A 20453-nucleotide genomic window follows, 5' to 3' on the forward strand; every position below is an offset into this window, starting at 1 on the left:
CACTGACAATCATACACATTCAGCAGTCACATTCAAATGGTGAAAATGTGTGTTGGTAAACACACAAGAAAAACTCCAAGTATACATTTGACAATAAAATGAAGGGCTTTCCTGAAAGACTACACCTGAAAACTTTTGGATATTCTGGGGCAATTAGACATTTATAGAGAAGAACAGTAATGGATGAAATATAAATATGATAGACTTAATGATGAAGGAAAAATAGTAAACAAAGAAGTTCCCCTATATGTCATAGAGTGTGTCGGCATTCTGATTCTTGGCTACTAATGAGTGTGAATGTTAATTGTCTGATGTCATTCAGGTGCTGTTCAATAGTGTGAATCTTCAATAACCAATAGCATGTGCATCTTGAGCCTAAAGCTCTAGCAGGATTCGAACTCTCAACCTAACAAACACCAGCACTAGGCATTATCCCACTCTGCCACTGACAATCATACACATTCAGCAGTCACATTCAAATGGTGAAAATGTGTGTTGGTAAACACACAAGAAAAACTCCAAGTATACATTTGACAATAAAATGAAGGGCTTTCCTGAAAGAGTACACCTGAAAACTTTTGGATATTCTGGGGCAATTAGACATTTATAGAGAAGAACAGTAATGGATGAAATATAAATATGATAGACTTAATGATGAAGGAAAAATAGTAAACAAAGAAGTTCCCCTATATGTCATAGAGTGTGTCGGCATTCTGATTCTTGGCAACTAATGAGTGTGAATGTTAATTGTCTGATGTCATTCAGGTGCTGTTCAATAGTGTGAATCTTCAATAACCAATAGCATGTGCATCTTGAGCCTAAAGCTCTAGCAGGATTCGAACTCTCAACCTAACAAACACCAGCACTAGGCATTATCCCACTCTGCCACTGACAATCATACACATTCAGCAGTCACATTCAAATGGTGAAAATGTGTGTTGGTAAACACACAAGAAAAACTCCAAGTATACATTTGACAATAAAATGAAGGGCTTTCCTGAAAGAGTACACCTGAAAACTTTTGGATATTCTGGGGCAATTAGACATTTATAGAGAAGAACAGTAATGGATGAAATATAAATATGATAGACTTAATGATGAAGGAAAAATAGTAAACAAAGAAGTTCCCCTATATGTCATAGAGTGTGTCGGCATTCTGATTCTTGGCAACTAATGAGTGTGAATGTTAATTGTCTGATGTCATTCAGGTGCTGTTCAATAGTGTGAATCTTCAATAACCAATAGCATGTGCATCTTGAGCCTAAAGCTCTAGCAGGATTCGAACTCTCAACCTAACAAACACCAGCACTAGGCATTATCCCACTCTGCCACTGACAATCATACACATTCAGCAGTCACATTCAAATGGTGAAAATGTGTGTTGGTAAACACACAAGAAAAACTCCAAGTATACATTTGACAATAAAATGAAGGGCTTTCCTGAAAGAGTACACCTGAAAACTTTTGGATATTCTGGGGCAATTAGACATTTATAGAGAAGAACAGTAATGGATGAAATATAAATATGATAGACTTAATGATGAAGGAAAAATAGTAAACAAAGAAGTTCCCCTATATGTCATAGAGTGTGTCGGCATTCTATTTCTTGGCAACTAATGAGTGTGAATGTTAATTGTCTGATGTCATTCAGGTGCTGTTCAATAGTGTGAATCTTCAATAACCAATAGCATGTGCATCTTGAGCCTAAAGCTCTAGCAGGATTCGAACTCTCAACCTAACAAACACCAGCACTAGGCATTATCCCACTCAGCCACTGACAATCATACACATTGAGCAGTCACATTCAAATGGTGAAAATGTGTGTTGGCAAACACACAACATCAAGAAAATTCCTAGCATACATTTGACAATAGAATTAAGGGCTTTATAAAAAAAGAGTACATATCTGAAAATGTGCACTGTTAATGGTATCCACCTAATGATGGTTGTATGGTTGTTATCCAAGAAAAAAAAATTACTCATATAGGAATATAGGTGATATAGGAGAAATGGGCTGAGTGGTCGAACTTTATTGGCCTATATCTCTGAAATGGAACAATGTATCCAAATTCTTTTGATAACTTTTGTGAGGCTTTGTCTAAACATTGTCTGTGAGAATTTTGGTGAAGATTTGATAATTTTTGAAGCCTGTGAAACTTTTTATGATGTTTGGCTTTTCTCTGAAATTGTGGCAAAAGTAAAAATTTTTAGAGCATAAGACCAGGGTGAAAAAGATGCATCTGAATGTAGAGATTAATATGATGAAAGAATTTTGAGTCTAGGTGAATCTGGTAAGGAGAAATAAGCGTTTTTGACAAGAGCGCCACCTTTGGGTGCAGTACCCCAAATTTGGGTTATGGGTAGTGGGGGGTACTGGTAACAATACTTGAAAATGTCAAGTTTCTAGGACTTACTGTTTATAGGAATATAGGTGATCTAGGAAAAAAGGCCTAAGTGGTCTAACTTTATTGGCCTATATCTCTGAAATGGAACAAAATATCAAAATTCTGAGCGATAACTTTTGTGAGGCTTGGTCTAAACATTGTCTGTGAGAATTTTGGTGAAGATTCGATTATTTTTGAAGAGTGTGAAACTTTTTATAATGTTTGGCTTTTCCATGAAATTGTGGAAAAAGTAAACATTTGTAGACCATAAGACCAGGGCCAAAAAGATGCATCTGAGTTTAGAGATTAATATTCTGAAAGAATTTTGAGTCTAGGTGAATCTGGTAAGGAGAAATAAGCATAATTAACTTTTTTTTTCAATAGCGCCACCTTTGGGTGCAGTACCCCAAATTTTGGGTTATGGGTAGAGGGGGGTACTGGTAACCATACCTGAAAATTTCAAGAGTTTTGGAGTTACGGTTTAGGCTGCAGTATGACTTTTACAGAATTTTGGCCAAAAAATGAACGGTACAGAAACAATAGGGTTCCTGCAGCTACGCTGCTCGGACCCCTAATAAGAAATCATAGAAACACAATGGGTGCCTTCGCAGCTTCGCTGCTTGGCCCCCAATAAACGTGAATTAAAGCGACTGTCTTAAAGCGACAGTGCACAATTTGTACATTTGTTAAACAGCATAAAATTAGCAGTATTTTTAAGAAATTCACATTTTAAAACAAATACTTTTCATACTAAATTATAGGCTATAAAAAATGTATTTTTTTTATGTGTGTGTCGTGGGGGGGTGGGGGGGGGGGGGTTGTTGTGCGGCCCGCCGGGCAATTTTCAAAACCCAATGTGGCCCTTGAGCCAAAAAGTTTGCCCACCCCTGCCCTAGCTTCTAGCTAGCTGTGCATTAACGTTTGCATTTTGCCAAGTTTGGTCTCATACGTAACTTTAGTGTCCTTCTGCCATCTTTGTAATGAAAGCCTCGGCATTTTAATCACTGTTTAAGTCGGTTCAGACAACTAATGGGTATTGGCGTCTGTTTGTGATTTATTATGCTAACGTAACTTAACTGTATGGAACTTGGTCCCCATCTTCTATTTTGTTTGTTCTGCAGCGTCAACTTTTATCTAACGTTATGATTGCCTCTGTTGGGTTTGCTTGATGAAGATACTTTCTGGGTTGTTAAAATGTAATGTGAACACATTCCCGTAGCATTCCAAAATAGACCAGAGATGCTTGTACTATATGTATATTTGGAAATGTTGGGATTGCAATAACCATAATGATATGGTTATTTAACAGCCATCGTTTCGGGGACTCTGATGAGAGTGAAGAAGAGCCAGTAAATGGTGACTTTGCATCTCTGAGGTACCTTCCAACTCGCCTGGTATATCAGTTGAAGCCTCAAGCCCAAGCCAATTGCACTGGCAAAGTAAGTAATAATCTCTTAACATTGAAATAACTAAATCATTATATGTATATTAGAGATATGGTTAACATTCTTAGTGCTAAAGACATTCCCCTCTCCTTGTATCTATTCCTCCAGCTCCACCATCTTGCCGAGTGCCAGGCAGCCGAGTCACTACCCCTCAACCTGGAGAAAACTGTTAAGGTAAAGACTGATCTCTGAAATAAAATTCAATACAGTGGCCCCATCTATATTAACACAGCAGTAGTCACTCTATTTCAAATCAACAGATTGCATCTGCATTACCATCTCAGATTTTCTGCATACTTCATACATTACTTTCAAAATCTCAGCCAAATATTTTGTCAGTTAAAACATCTGCATTCATGCAATATTGCCTGAAAAGTTAATTCATTATTATCAGATTGTATTGAAACACATTGATTTCAATGTTAATCCATCCATGGAGTTGATATAGATAGTGCATACCAAAATGTTGAAACATACAAATTCATGTCCAGTATGACCAGAGATTTGTTTTTGTTTGCCATTGTTTGGCCCTGTAGCTCTCAGCCTACCATGGTTAACAGATCACAACCATTTATCTCCCTTAGCACCTCACCATGGGGCAGGACCGCAACACTCTTCACCACCTCAACTCCCTGCACCTGCACCCGCATTTAACATACGGAGAGTTACTCAAGGTAGGGACTGATCTCTGAAATATTAGTGAATAGAAAGGCCCCATGTGTATTATCAATGATGACTACCATTTAATACATTTTTTCCCCCTCTCGCACACCGCCCACCTCACTATGGGCCAGGAATGGCAGTCCCTCCTCAACTCCCTCCACCCCCACACCAGCCCTCAACGTGCAGCGAACAGAGGAGCTTTGTAAGTCATGTTTCTTTTTAAATTTAATCTCCTTAATACCTATCTCATATATTGTATTGTGTAAGCATACTTGGCTTTGGATGCTACATACCATAAACATAAACATATCTGTCTGTTTGATTACAGGTGCTGTGAGGAAAAACATGGTGACACGGTAGGCCACGGACGCTGAGGTCACCAAGCACGCAATTAGGTGTTTCAACTGGCGGTGGATCGGGCAACGAGGAGACATGTTCCGCCTCCATCCACACAAATGGATTAATAGGAGAAATAAGCATTAAACAATCTTTTTATTTAACTTCTTGTCATTCACCAGTTATTCATTTTCTGATATTTTAGATGTGCATAGCGCAGCATTTCATTGAAGTTGTAGCCTATTAGATAAAATATTTCATGTCTGCACTGACCTAGGCTGATAAAGCACTAAATTAGGTTTTGACCTCAAAATTAATGTAGAGTAGCCTAGGCAACGTAGGCTACTTAACAAAAACAGAATAGCTTATAACCTGTAACTTTCCATAAATGTCCATTTTATATTTCCATTGAGTAGTGATCACTTTTGTACAGTAAATTGATGTCTTGACTTAAACCTTAAATAAAAAGAAAAGGTTTATTGACAGTATTGTTAAGTTAAAAATACGAGGCGATGCTAATCGTAGGCCTATCTTGCTGTAGTAGCCTAGACTAGGCCTAGTGATAGTTTTACTTTTATCCTATAGTTTATCCTATTTAATCCTACAGCAAGAACAGAAGAAATTTTGAAAATGAGATAAACGGGTCCGAAACGGACCCGGGCCAGATGAGCCTTTATGAGTCCGTTGCGGGTCCGCGGCGGATGCATGTATCAATTTACGGGTCCCAAACGGACCCGCCGCGGAGGTAAGGTTTTAATCGCGGATGCGGGGCGGATGCAGCGCGGAGCCACGGCGGGTCCGCGATCCGCCTTCGTAGCGGATCCGTTCCTGAGAGCATCTGGACTCCGATACGGGTCCGTTTCGCGGGTCCGTTCCGGATGTCGTGATACATCCGCGGCGGATCCGCCGCGGAGTCCTTTTGCTGTGTGGGTACAATATGCGAGAGAGAGAGACCATTTGCTGAAATTGTCAAGTCAAGCAGAGAGAGAGTAGACCATCAAAAAAGCCTCTATGATTATATAACAACAGACACATTTCCAAACAGACCAAACTTTGTTTTGGCTACCACTACACCACATAGCCTGGCTAACACCAGACCTCATCTCATTGAGATGGGGTCTAGGAGCTACACATTCATTTTCTCGTATTTCAGACGTGGTTTATTACAAATGTCTATCAATTCGGTGTGTCGTCATCATCTTGCTGTCCCCCCTCCGTTCTGTAATTGGTTTCTTCATTGAGGTGAAAATCGGGTCCATGGAATCCAAGCTGCCTAGCAGCCGCAAGCAGCACTAATAAAATCGCGCGCAAGGCAGAATGGGGAAACCCAGGCTGACATGACATAAATGAGTGATGTTTTACAAGCTGGCTCTTTCGCAGGCTTTTCTGTAGTTCTAGCCCCACCTGTTGGTAATTTACATAAGGTTATGTGGATGTCAGTTAACTTGAATATGAAATTACACAGTGGAAAATGAAAAGTCGAAGATTTTCGTTTCTGTTGGAATTTTCATTTTGACACATAGTATCATGGAAAAGGCAAAGCCAAAGTCAAAATTATCTGTTGCATTTTAGATATGGCCATGAATTACCAGGATGACAAAAATGAAATTTTTTTAATTTTTAATTTTGTCAAAATTACTCATGCTTATAAGGAATGTTAAATGCCATTTGTGGGTATTTATTTATTTTATTTTTTTTGCAGGATATTTCCATATGGAAATAGAAATGCCCGAAAAACAGCCACACAAACAGAGTCTTATTATTATAGTAGGCTAATTACTTGAATAAGGAGAGTGGAGTAGAGCTGGTGAATAATGAGAAGAGAATCCCTATAATGAGTTACCAGATGTGGTACAACATGTGGTGGAGTTATCCTTGAAATGTGTACCACATCTGGTAAATCATTATAATGATTTTATTTCAATTGAACTGATTCAGCAAGCAGGTAGACTTCAGTTCAAACTTCACTCTTTGCCCAGCATTTTCTTGGACTAAATGCAAAACTGGGCAGTAGGAACCATGCTGATTTAAGATGGCAACTTGCTTTATGATTATCCCTATTAATACTTTTACATCTCCATAGCCCACCCATGGATTGATTGCAGCCTATAAAAATCATCTATTTACAGACATTTATAGCCAGATTAAGGTAACAGGAAAAATTTCCTAAAAAATGTCCAACAACTGTTTCAATGAGCATCATGGCGGGGGTATTTATTCAGATTCTTTCTAGAACTTCAGAGTGATTACAGTGACCTCCTTACTCACACATTACATACTGTATTTTATACACATGAATAACACAAGGAAAGAGGACTATGAGAATAAAGATTAGGTTACACATGAATAACACAAGGATAGAGGACTATGAGAATAAAGATTAGGTTACATACTGTATTTTATACACATGAAGTACACAAGGATAGAGGACTATGAGAATAAAGATTAGGTTACACATGAAGTACACAAGGATAGAGGACTATGAGAATAAAGATTAGGTTACACATGAAGTACACAAGGATAGAGGACTATGAGAATAAAGATTAGGTTACACATGAAGTACACAAGGATAGAGGACTATGAGAATAAAGATTAGGTTACACATGAAGTACACAAGGATAGAGGACTATGAGAATAAAGATTAGGTTACACATGAAGTACACAAGGATAGAGGACTATGAGAATAAAGATTAGGTTACATACTGTATTTTATACACATGAAGTACACAAGGATAGAGGACTATGAGAATAAAGATTAGGTTACACATGAAGTACACAAGGATAGAGGACTATGAGAATAAAGATTAGGTTACACATGAAGTACACAAGGATAAAGGACTTTAGAGGAGAATAGAAAAAGGAACTACCGGTATAAAAATATAAAAACATCTACAGCACAAATTCATGATTACAATTATAAAACATTAAAAGTCAAGTTGTACATCTTAAAGGAGAAGTTCGGTGTGAAATTGACCTTAGCTGTACTGAAAGATGTTGCTGAGTACTTACATGTGTCCAATAGGCACCTTCGCTCACCCCCTAGCATTCCGAATTACGCCGTTTTTAGCCAAGTAGCTGTGGGGGGCATAGCGTAGCCTATGCAGCTAAATCGCTATTTTTACACAATTAAAAAGGTTCCAAGACCCTCAGAAGTCTACCAATGCAGTGTGGAGTTACTTGGAACCTTTTTAATGGTGTAAAAATAGCGATTTAGTTGCATAGGCTACGCTATGCCCCCACAGCTACTCGGCTAAAAACGGCGTAATTTGGAATGCTAGGGGGTGAGCGAAGGTGCCTATTGGACACATGTGAGTACTCGGCAACATCTTTCAGTACAGCTAAGGTCAATTTCACACCGAACTTCTCCTTTAACAGGTATTGTGTCTATTTTACAGGTTTCAGATGACACAGCTCTCGTTCCACTGTGTAAAAACGTTTAGGAATCTGGTCCCGGATGGCCCTACATACTGTACAGTAAATCACTGCACAGAACTAACCTGAGATCTCAGCACAACCATTACACACCGTCTCCAAAAACACAACAAATAAAACTACTGCAAATGCTGACTCTTTTCCTTTTAAAATAATTGAGGATAAATATTTGCATTTAGTCATTTAGCTGACAATTCCAACTGAAATGACTAAACATATTGTATGTGGTAAAAGTGCAAAAACATGCATAGTACAAATGTGTAAGTCAATGAGTAAACACAAGCATCTCCTCAAGTTTCCCAGAGGTTACATATTAAATACACATACAGGAAGCCAATACAAAATAGAACAATTTCTAGTTTTGTTCATGTATGCAAAATGTGGATTTTCATCTTCATTCAGTCGTGAGGTACAGCGTTCTGCTGTAGAATGCCTCTGAAACTGGTCCCTGAAGGCCCTATTTAAATCACCATCAATGCATCTGAGGTCTCTGCACGACAACCACAGTCTTTACTGCAAACCAATAAAACAGCAGTGAATGAGAATCAATATACATCTAAATGTATGCTTCACATTCATCAGCAGTACCTGTTGAGCTGCATTTCAGATGTATGTAACCACAACTGGTAGCACCTTGGATTGGAAAGCTAGCATGCTAAGTGAGCTAAAATCCTAATGCAGGTATCTCTTATCGTACAGCTACTGTAGGCCTAACAGCTGGTTCCCATTTAACAGCCTAGCCTAGTGAATCCTGAGTTTATTGTTAGAGGTTGAAAGTCAAAAGTGGCCTTATCCATTGTACAGTAGTCAACATGTTAACATCCTGCATATAATAGACCCTATATGAAGACAAAGTCCAAAAGATCACAAATGTTATTATTGACAGCCCATTATTTTAACAACTTATTTGTCGGATGAACTGAGCAAGTCAACACATCTGTTCCGTTGTTCCATTGTTCCGTCCACGGAGTGTACAGAAAGTTTTAGAAAACGGGTCTAATTTCTTGTAGGTGCGCAGCACTCATGCATCTGGCGTAGCCAGTTCCAATATTGATAGTGGAATCTAATTTTTTAAGCATACGCTCCTTGGACAGAACACTGTGTGCACCTGGTGTAGCCCGGCTGTAACAGTTAAAAGGTACAAATGGAGAAGAACTCCAGCCTACTTCATGCTACACCAATAGCATCATCAATATGCTACTTCCTGTTGTGTAGATTTGTTTAAGTCCCTCCTCAACAAACTAGGATGTTCAGATGTCCCATAATCATGAGGTCTTTTGAGGTCTTTCACCAGGTACTCATCACATTCCAGTAGAACCCTGTAGAACTCCTCCTGAGCTGGACCTCCTTTCTTCTGCAGCATGAGCAACAGAGTGCGGTTCCGCATAGATCCGTCCTTGTTCTCCACCTCCTCTCTCTCCTGGGGGTTAAGAACTCTACATTTCTCCAGCCCAGAGAGGATGGGCCTCAGGAGCCCTAGACGAGTCTCCAGTTCTGCTTTGTGTTTGTGGAAGAAGTCCTGACCTGGCGGGGTGTAGGGACTTGAAGGGTACAACGCTGGAACAAAAAAAAAACATATACATCATGAAACTTACAGCTCATCAGTTCTCTGACATAGTGGCACTTCTCACAGAGACTGTTTAGGGAAAGTTCATTAAAATAGTGTTCATCATAATCTTCTTTGTCATCAAGCTCTCGAATTAAACATGGCCTTAAAAGAGCTGTTAGTGTTATACCCATTAATTTAGATAAGCATTATTAAATGCTTGGTTGGAATGGCATTTATTTTTTCCCCATTACAGAGTATCATCCCATTTTTAAAGTACCTGGAGGTTACAGGTTTACGAATGGACATGGCTTGTATGGGCACTGCACTTGGGAACAAATGTAAATGTTGTATGAACTGTATTTGCTTATTTGCCACCAACACCTGGCTTTACAGTAATTATCAGCCACAAATAAAAAAGCTGCGTAGTACCCTTTTCCACAACAGCCCATACATTGATAACATTTGTATAAAATCACTTACCTGATGGGCTATCTCCAGTCCAGCAAACTATTAATAAATAAATAAACACATGTTTGTGTATAAATAATAACACATAAATACCCAAATACATATTTGTTGATGGGGCATAATGTGTGTATCTGTGTTTACCTGGAAACTTCAAATTGCTACACCACACAGTCTCATCCATGCCTTCCTTTTTCAGATTTAACTTAACCTTTTCAAGTTTGTTTAAGAAGACTTGAAAGGCTGGGATATAATTTGTATAATTCTCATAATCAAGAAACTTAGCTTTCTAGAAAAAGAGAAAGACCATTAATGGTGTTACAATTAACCTCTGGACATCATATTAATACAGGTTGAACTATAATAGTTTCATTTTTTACCAAAGGATTTATTTCATGTTCCTCTGGATCAGAGAAGAGACAGTATGTTTCTTTAGGGACAAGTTCACAGTTTGAAGTCGTCTCTATGTATATCTCCTCCCCATGTGCCTTCATCTTCTTTCTTTTCTCACATACCTGATTAAGAAACCAACAACAAAAAAGTGAAATTCCACTCAACCTATTCTTACTTCTTCCAACATCGACTTTCTTCTTCCATCTAACATACCTCACAGATGTCAACATTTTTTGGTAACAGTAAGACATTCAGTGTTGTCTCCTGAAGGAACAGCAGCACTTGGCAATTGATGGGGTAAATTTTCTTCTTGGGCTGACTTTTTGTCAGACCATATTTAGAGCATCCAGCAATATTTAAAACCACATAAGAGTCTGTTGTCTCATGAGGAACAAGCATTTCAGATTCACCAGAGTCACTGATGTGTATCACTGACAAGAGTTTCCGTCCTTTACCTGAAAAACATCAATGTACATACAACAACTTATGCCTTTCAAGATCGGTATGTCATCATATGTTCTATATGTATCTATTGTTCTCACAGTCAACAAATTGAGTTTGTAGGAAAAGTTTTTATTTATTTATTTATTTAATGTTAGTAATTATCATTATTATTTGCTTCATATGTGAAGGGCATGTTTACCTGGCTTCTCTCCACTCACAATATGGAAATTAACTTACATTATGTAACAACATTTCTACTTACCAAAAACAATCTCACAGTGTGGGAAGTGTAACTGTGACAAAGTGCCTTGTGGGCATTTAATATCAAACAGGGGTCCTGCTGGGGCATAGCCATCGTGTGCCAGCTGTGTGCAGTTCCATGACTCTGTTCGGTACTGCACTTCACCCGCCGTCTCCATCTTGAACACCAATCCTGTGTACCGGCACTGAAACAGACCCTCTGAGGAGCAAGTGAACCTGGAGGGGAAAGCCATACAGGAAGTGGTTCGCTTTGTTAACATCCAATACATCAAATAACTGGACCCTGGAACTAGAGACTGGGTACATGTGCTCTGTGAACATTCAATACATCATGTCACTGTAAACTGGACTCCAGTCAGATCTTCAGTTACATGGGATGTATTCTAAATTATATAATTTCTTAGATTTATCTTCACATTTCACAACCTTAAATGTACAGAATAAGTGTTGCATAATTGAAGTTGTATAATTATAGCACATGTTCCTTTTAAAATGATAACTCAACCTGTACGATCTTCTCTCATTGTATGGACAGCATTCCGGTGTAAATACCTGAATCAAGATTTTGGTAAAAAATTAAGATTAAAGATACAAACATATGTGAATTACTTATCACCTGGGTTGTGAAAGACTATAAAATGATTACCTCTGGTTCAGCACATCTGTCACTAATTCGCTCAAATTCTTTGTCAGCAGAGACTCCTCTAGAACACTCTGTAAGGGAATGTATTACAATCTGGGTGTAACTCAATTGGTCATCATGTACACTGGCCACATTACTTGGTCATGATTGTGGATAGATGCAGAATAGTTGATGAGATTATACCTGTCTCTCCGCTGGATTTACCATCATCATCATCATCACCACCATCTGCATCACAGTCATTAGTCTGTAACTTGAAAGGACCATCACTCTCTTGAGGATCAAGACACTCACTTCCTTCTTCAGATGATGAAAACACCTCTGCAAAGAATGTATTCCAGTATGAGTGCAGCTCAACTGATGATGTACTGTACAGTGGTGACATAAGTGTGGACACTATAACTGTGGATACTTTGATGAGATAATACCTTCCATTACACTGGTTGTATCCACTTGAGTAGGAGGAGCAAAACTGGATTCACCAGCAAATCCAGCATGACTGGATTTACCATCATCATCATCGTCCTTTATACTGGATGTATCATCATCAACATCATAATGTTTCTTGAGGTTGAGAAGTCTAGGACAAGATATGAGATATGACTGGACAAAGGTGAATCATGAACACACTTCAACAATTGATTTCATGTCAAATAAAGCAAAAACAAAAAAACAACTTGTCAAAGAAATGGGTCCATATGGGAAGTGGTTATTGAAGCCAGGAGGATGCAAATATTCTTGTTGGTGATGTATGTTGGATGGATGTTCTTATTTGAGTAATTTTGCTTTCTGGTTTATATTTTGAGATGTCTTATCTTCCTTGTTTACACTGTAGAATCTATGGTTGAAAAGTAAATGTTTGTCCCTGTGAGAATGCAATTAAGAGTTTGGTAAAGAGATGTCCAAGATTTGGGATTTGTTTTGGGATCTGTTTGATGTCAACTGTTACGGGACACTTGTTGTTTTATTTTATTTTATTTTTCCTATTTTGGAAGGAAAGACTAAGTATATATGTTGGGGGGCCAAATGGAGAGATGGTGCATTTGAAATCATTTGGATTCTAAAATACATTTTTTAGACAACTTTCAATAGGCACTCTTACAGTCTTGAGTGTTCAGTGTGTGTGCAGGCGGGCAACTAGGACCAGGGGTTGCCAGCCTGCTAGACACTGCTAGAAATGGCAGATATCACTCAGTTCTGCAGTTTGGAGGACTCTGAGGGTTTGGGCTCGAGAGGAGAGTAACTGTGACTGCTGGAAAGACCTTATGATGCACATGCTGATACAGCTGTCAGTCGATTGATGAACTGCAGCAAGGCAGTAGAAATTTGCCTATAGCTAACTTGGACTGTGCAGGACTGTGCCTCAGACTCACTTCGATCCATTTGCAGGGTAACTCATTGAGGACATGACAGCAAGAAATTGGAGAGTTGCGGGGTGTGGAGGGGTCCAATTGACCATCATTGAATGCAAAGTGGTTGACTGATCAGTTACGACTTTAGCCCCTGTTAGCGTTTGAGACCTTGGACGTGACAGCACAATTGCAAGAACTTGGAGAGTTGCACGGTGTGTAGTGGTGCAACTGATCATCTTTGGATGCACAGTGGTCAGTTACGGGTTTGGCACCTGTTAGTGTTTGAGACCTTGGAGCCAAGTCAAGTGAAAACATGTGCTGTTACCCCATTCCTGGGTGGGCATAGATATGCATCCTCACCCTAGTAAGAGCAAACAGTGATCCTGGCCTCAACAACATCAGCTGATGGACTTAAAGAACAACAGCATGAGCCCCACAGCAAAAGCATGTGTAAATGACCTGTACAGAATCACCAGGAATCAATGTAATTACCCTCCATCTTGCAAACTGAGGCTTGTCAAACTAACCGATCTGGACAAATCATCCATTTTTTCTCTTTTCTTTCTTGATATCTTAATTGCTCTATCTTTTCAAAATGGAGGTGGGAATTCCTTTCTTTGGTTATTGTCCGCGATTCACATTAACTGTTAGGCTATCACCGCCATTGTAAAAGTTTTTTCAACTTTTGTGCCGTCGCCACATTTGAGTGCTATGTTTTGCCTGCATGGATGCGCGATTGAGCGCGCATCTAAATGTAACATGCAAGATGCAACAACCATTTCTAAGAGGCTTATAAACCGGTTCATTTCTGACATTACTACTAGCATATGAATGCATTATTTATGTTGTAAGACATGTGAAAGAAATGAATGACACAGGCACGCACAAATTCAAATAAAAGGACACTACGTTTCACTTTCGCTATCGTTGCGAGAAAATAGGCTACAATATGGAATTGCTTCAAAGTTCCCTTTGAGTCTGATCAGCTTCAAAAATAAATGGGGTTTCCTTAGACAGTGCTACACCTTTCCAACAAGTTTTGTGAGAATTGTACAGGTATCTTTTGCGATATTGATGACAGCCTGCACCGCAGCAGGGTGCAGGAAGCTTTTGATAGCGCACGCATCAAACGCAAAACCTCCAGGACAAATCACTCACAGAGTAGGCTACTCTCTCTGAAACCATCAACAGGTCACTAATTTGTGCGTTATTTACGTTTGATTGCATTTCAGATGGCGGGACTTGTTGGTTTCCTGTAATAGCCTATAGCGTTTTTTTCTTTATTTATTTTTCTATGTCCGAATATTGGGGGGGACATTTTGGTCACGTCTGAATATTGGGGGGGACACATCCCCCCCAAAGTCTATGGTGACTACGGCCCTGACTTTTGCCATCTCTGATGGCCAATAGGACTTGTCACGAAAGTTGCCTATGCTATCATAATATTATAACTGTATGTATTGAAGTATATGATTATGTTTTTTCACTGAACTGCATTGTTTCATACTGTATGCCTAGAATATGCATGAAGGATGGTTTGAGGATTCCCCTAAATTACATTTTCTATAATAATGTATATGGCTTACATACAGTGTATTACATTTTGGAAGAACATTATGGAAGATCATGTGATAGCCATTAGAATAGTGAGGGAATTCCCTGAGGAAGACAAGTGACTGTGATATGCATTGCTTATACTTCTGTAGAGAATAGTGCGGACATATAATTCATATAATGTGATACAGCAGGAAAGCCTTGCCGCATACCCTTTTGCATTGCACTGCTCCTGCCCCAGCTCCAGCTGTTCCATCTCCGGGCTCTCCAGCTCCATCTTCTTAATCTGCAGCTCCGGCTTCTCCTGCTGCTCCAGCCACTTCCGGCTTGAGCCTGTGGAGATGCCCGTATCCGGGGACACGTCTTTGGGAGGAGTTGGGAGAAAGGTGAAAAGATGCGGACTGGAGTGTCCACCGGACAGAGATAATAATAATAACCCCCTTCAATCGTGGAAGGGAAATGCTGCTCAGTTCCCCAACCTGGCTGCTCTGGCCAAAAGCCTACTTGTCTGTGCAACATCCACTCCCCCCGAACAGCTCTTTTCAGCTGTTGGGAACATTGTTACAACAAAAGAGCAAGCATGACTTTTCACAACCTACAGTACAAAATTATACAAAAGTACAAAATTGTTTCTAATCTATTAATGAAGCGATCAAATTCTGTGAGTTGATGTTCTTGGGCATCACTAGACCTAAAACTGCACTGGAGCACATCCACCCATCTAGGGATGTTCGGGGCATAGTCACCCAGAATAATTTTTATTTATATTTTAAAGTTGAAATGCATCACTCTGGCGCAGTTTGAGAAAACATTAAAATAGTTTACTCACTTATTTATATTTATGGAGATGTGTGTGTTGTAACTATTTAGCACTTTGGTATTCTACGGTAATTATGCACGCACATGTGGAATGGTTATGATGATACTGCAATATGTTCACAACCACAAAGCATGGTTGATGAGTTTGATAGTTCAGAAATGGTCAAAAATAGTGCATACATTTCAGCACTCCATGAAATGATGCAGAAGTGGTTACCTGTGTTCAACTTTAATTTGATCAATTTTGTGTAGATCATAGGCCTACTCTAGACTCTCATACTAATAGTCTACTCAGGACACTCAGCCTTTCCTAGCTTTCATATTCATTAAAGTGTTTATTCATGTAGGCTATATTGAACATAGTGAGAGGCCTAGCCAGCTGGTCTGGCAATACTTTCTGGTTTATTATCTAAATACATTTTCGCTGCTAAATAAAGGAACTAGTTGAACCTGAACCTGAGATTTTACGGGGCCACAGCAGTTCAGAACGTACCCCAGTAAAAATAGCCTGAAAGTTGTGGGTTCAATTCTCAGCTTCCACTGCTGTGCCCTTGAGCACTTAACCCAAAGTTGCTCCGGGGGGCGGGGACAATATAACCCCTTGTAATATACTTGACATACTATATGTAAGTCATTTTGGACAACAGTGTCTGGTAAATGTAAATGTATGTGAATTTTAGAAGCTGACAAAAATATGGTAAAGAGCGATATTGACTGATAATTACCATGACTTAACATTAAGCCTCATCAAACGCCAGCAGTGTTAAATTTTTTGTTTACTATCATCATGAGTGACTCAATCGATTACAATTATATTAGAGCCTCTGTAAATCCTTACTTGCTTTATGCGCAATGCATTTGCCAGGGATTATTTTAAGAACATAGGCTATTACTTCAGTTATAAAATTCCATGCTCTAGCAACCATTTTAATGTACAGAATTAAAAAAGTGATGCTCTGACATACAGTGATTTATAATGAACAATCTTACACAGCAATCCTTTTGACATTGAGGTATAACAATTTCTGAATATGTGTCTGACAAATGGGGTCTAGTAGGCTATGTTATACTAGTATCACAATCTGCAATCATGTGTAAATAATCAAACAGTTTTAGGAAAAAGGATGATGCTGACCTGTCTTTATATAAGTCACAATATTATTAGCTTATAATGGGGCATTATAGGAACAAAAGTTGTGATTTACAAAAAAAATCAGTGGGGCACATGCACCCTTTCCATTAATGGGCATGACTGTCCCCCTGAATGGCTCTTTTTAGCTGCTGGGAACATTGTGACCAAAAAAGAGCAAGCTTGACTGCAGAGCATGTGCTCATGCTCACATTTGAAAATTTTGAACATTTTGAAAAATAACCATTTAAATTATGACATCTGATGACTTATACGGGAAGTATTTACATTGATATACATATATTTCAAACATTATAGCATATTACAATATTACAATACAGCCCATAAGGCCTAAAGACAACTAATTTATAATAGAGCAATTTATAAGCAAAGTAGCCTAGGCCTACACAAGACTAAACCAAATATGGCTGAAATATATAGGCCATCATGATCATTTTGCCAACAGTGACGCAGAACCATGGATTTTTTTCCATTTATAACATGTTTTGTTTATAACTTAAACCAACATTGAGTAATTATTTACTATAGGCCTACTTGATGATAATATAGCCTGCCTTAACAGTTCTCTGGGCCTACGTACAAAATAGTGAATCATCTGATAGGCCTACTGACAGTGTTGTAGTACTCGAGTCCGAGACTCGAACTCGAGTCCGAGTCATTAGCTAAATTTAGAGACTCGTGACTTGACTTGGACTTGAGCACTGATAACTCGAACTTGGACTCGGACTCGTGCATTCGCACTCGCGATGACTCGTCGAGGACTCGACTTTTTTTTGTAATATATCATAAGGCTATAATTGTAGTATGTCATTAGGCTATAATTTGCTATATGATTTTAATATCTAAATTATTCGTAATACTAGTTTTAGTTCAAGGGAATGTTAGGCTACTGCTTCGTGTCGTAGGCTACATCGCAAGTCACATCATGTTCACATGCAAAGCAAACTAACGTTAACTTTAACACCAAAATGCCTGGAGATATGGCCGCCGCTATTTCAATGTAGTAGGCTATTGCCAGGCAATATTAGTTCTCATACATGACATAACATTACCTAAGATTACACTCAGCCTGCTGCTGGATAACTGATCATCGTGACTTGGTGAACAGTGTTTTCCCTGACTGACGCGAGAAGCGAGGTTCCATTCATTCATTTTCATTCGGGGCGTGCCCTGCCGTGCTTCTGTCTGTTAATTTGCAGCAGGCTATTATCGGATGAAAGAAAAATAAACTAAACGTTTTCCCGATCAAGATATAGCATACTTCTTAATTTTGGTGTCATAAAATATAGAAGCATAACATTAAATTGCCTAGTAGAGTGTCCATGTAGTGTTAATGTAGGCCTACGTGTCTGCGCAAGTGAAACTGACAAACTGAACCTCTCGTGGGTAGGCCAGAAACAACTATATTTAAAACCACGAATGAACTGGATTACTGTTACTGTTCAAACGAGCGATTTGATAGCCTAATCCACTGCACGAAAAAAAAGGAAATAGAAACGTTTTCTATTTCTAACAGGTGAATATCGTAGCAAATAGTATGGCGATGGCAGCTTAAAAAAACATTTATTTCACTCATCTCGCTGAAATGAAATGGCCTGTTGCACAAATAAATTAATTAGGCAGATGATCTATATCTCCGTTAACCTAAAGCTAGTTTTCATCTCTATTGTTGACGTGAAATATGTCTCCATAGTGTCAGTGAAGTGATAACATAATTATGCAGTTGCGGGTAGCCAGTGTTCACGTCACGGGAGTCAGAAAGAAGCTACCAAGACGGGCCCTGCTCTGTTTCTGTCCCTCCCAAATTGCGCTAAAATTGTGTAGGCTATTTAACAGCCAGAATTTAAAAAAATGCCCTTTTATGATCCACACTACCTCTTACAAAATAGGCCTACTCCAACGTCCATCTAGCTCTTTTGAAGTATGAACTTCTACAACACTGCCTATACAATTGACAGCAGTCAGTAACAGCATAATGTGACTTAATGGCCTGTGTGATTGGGATGTGGATTGCTCATTTATTATGAGTAGGCCTATAGGCTATAGTATAGCTATGGTATGGTATTCTCTCCGATATAATAAATACAACACATTGGGTTTGGCAAGAAATTTGGCAATACTACTTTCACCCAAGTGATGGCACCCCTGCTTGGAGACAGAAGATTGTCCGTTTTGCTTTTAAGGATTTCATCTGCAATGGAAAAAAATGTAGGCTATGCTTACTTTAGTGCTGGACTTGGACTCGACTTGATCAATAGGGACTCGACTCGGACTCGACGTGGATCAATAGTGACTCGACTCGGACTTGACTCGGATGAGTAGTGGACTCGACTCGGACTTGGAATTTTTTTTTAATGACTTGGACTTGACTCGGACTTGAACACTGAGGACTCGAACCTGGACTCGGACTCGAGGCATAGTGACTTGACTACAACACTGCCTACTGATATTGATGCTGATTGAAGAGGTTGCAACTTGAAGGTTGTTGATATTTCAGTTCCAAAGAGAATCAAATTACATCGATTCCTCTCCTCCCAAAGTAACACTATAGGTCCTACACCTCTCCTCCTAAAATAAATAGTAGGCTCTGTTTTAATCTACTGCACCAGGATTGTGTAGGCTAACCGGCTACAACACTAGTTTTACAAGCGCACACACTAAATGGAGAGCTAGGGTTAAAATGCGGACTGCGCCTTTAAATTGGCGACTTTTTAATCTATCAGCACAATGCTACAGTAGGCTATTTCCAGTTTCCACTAAATATTCAGCTCAATAGGCCTATTATGTGCAAGACATTTACTAAGTATGCCAAAGCGTTGATCTCTTAGCACAGTCACCATAACGTTACGTTTTCTCATGGTGAGATGGCATCCTGAAATGTTTTAGACAAGGGGCGCAAGGCTGGACAAACGCGAAATGACAAGGTGTTAACTAAACAATGTAGTAGGCCTAAGGTAGACAGGCTTTGTGGTTAAAACCAGGCTAAAACTATGAAAACCTGTAGGCTAAGGCTAGTCTGTCACAGCTAACTTCACAGTTTACACGCGCAGAAATTAAAATTTAATATCAGCATCACAAGATCCATGACAAAAATCCTGACAGCGAAACCGATGCAAAGCCAAAACGAGAGAAAAAAAACTTCATACATGTCTTTTTAAATCAATTTGTTGGCCTTTATCATTTCATGGCTTCTGCTGAGAAACTAGTTCGCCACACACACACTGAACTTGAATCAAGCATTTTTCAGAACGCAGCTGATCAACCCGCCCCGTTTTTCACTTTCAATGAAATCCACTAGTAAACGGAATACACCACTTGCAGCGTGATATTCGGAAAGATGAGAAGCACAAAACCCGTCGTCATTGTCAGCGGCCTATTATAACAATGGCCTGTGCTTTACAGAAATATAGCCTCTGACCGACAGCCCCCCCCCCCCAAAAAAAAAAAAACTCATCGAATCTATACGAATTGTGTGGGTCTCATTTTCAAGTCGGAAAAAACGGAATTCAGTTTAAAAACGGAAGAATCACACCCCTGCAACATACACACACTGGAGCCACACT

At 39.2% G+C, this 20453-nt stretch overlaps 3 protein-coding genes and 1 long non-coding RNA gene across 6 annotated transcripts in view; 1 reads left to right on the forward strand and 3 right to left on the reverse strand.

Annotated features, from left to right (window-relative positions):
* Positions 1 to 20453, reverse strand: part of LOC143125341 (uncharacterized) — a 263904-nt gene that overhangs the window by 120191 nt on the left and 123260 nt on the right. The gene's annotated exons all lie outside the window — the stretch shown is intronic.
* On the forward strand, positions 3248 to 4992 carry LOC143125739 (uncharacterized). Its single transcript, XR_012987309.1, has 6 exons — positions 3248 to 3580; positions 3694 to 3823; positions 3938 to 4003; positions 4414 to 4503; positions 4624 to 4694; positions 4821 to 4992. It is a non-coding gene; the product is annotated as an uncharacterized LOC143125739 (long non-coding RNA).
* On the reverse strand, positions 9430 to 12019 carry LOC143125556 (caspase recruitment domain-containing protein 8). Its single transcript, XM_076287141.1, has 6 exons — positions 11374 to 12019; positions 10881 to 11122; positions 10655 to 10789; positions 10419 to 10563; positions 10290 to 10316; positions 9430 to 9817 (listed from the first exon to the last, which is right to left on the reverse strand). Exons 1-6 carry the CDS (start codon positions 11639 to 11641, stop codon positions 9450 to 9452), a joined length of 1185 nt encoding a protein of 394 aa, XP_076143256.1. The 5' UTR covers positions 11642 to 12019; the 3' UTR covers positions 9430 to 9449.
* LOC143118284 (uncharacterized) overlaps positions 12412 to 20453 on the reverse strand; it is a 34722-nt gene continuing 26680 nt past the window's right edge. The window contains exons 11-12 of the mRNA XM_076279394.1: positions 15134 to 15284; positions 12412 to 12595 (exon numbers count right to left, since the gene is read on the reverse strand). Coding sequence (XP_076135509.1) covers positions 12412 to 12595; positions 15134 to 15284 — 335 coding nt within the window. The remainder of the gene's footprint in view (positions 12596 to 15133; positions 15285 to 20453) is intronic.

Source organism: Alosa pseudoharengus, unplaced genomic scaffold, assembly GCF_046254945.1.
Source record: "Alosa pseudoharengus isolate Yale_2024_CS ecotype anadromous, Long Island Sound unplaced genomic scaffold, YU_APseudo_1.1 YU_APseudo_1.1_scf_1, whole genome shotgun sequence".
In the NCBI taxonomy this organism is placed as follows: domain Eukaryota; kingdom Metazoa; phylum Chordata; class Actinopteri; order Clupeiformes; family Clupeidae; genus Alosa; species Alosa pseudoharengus.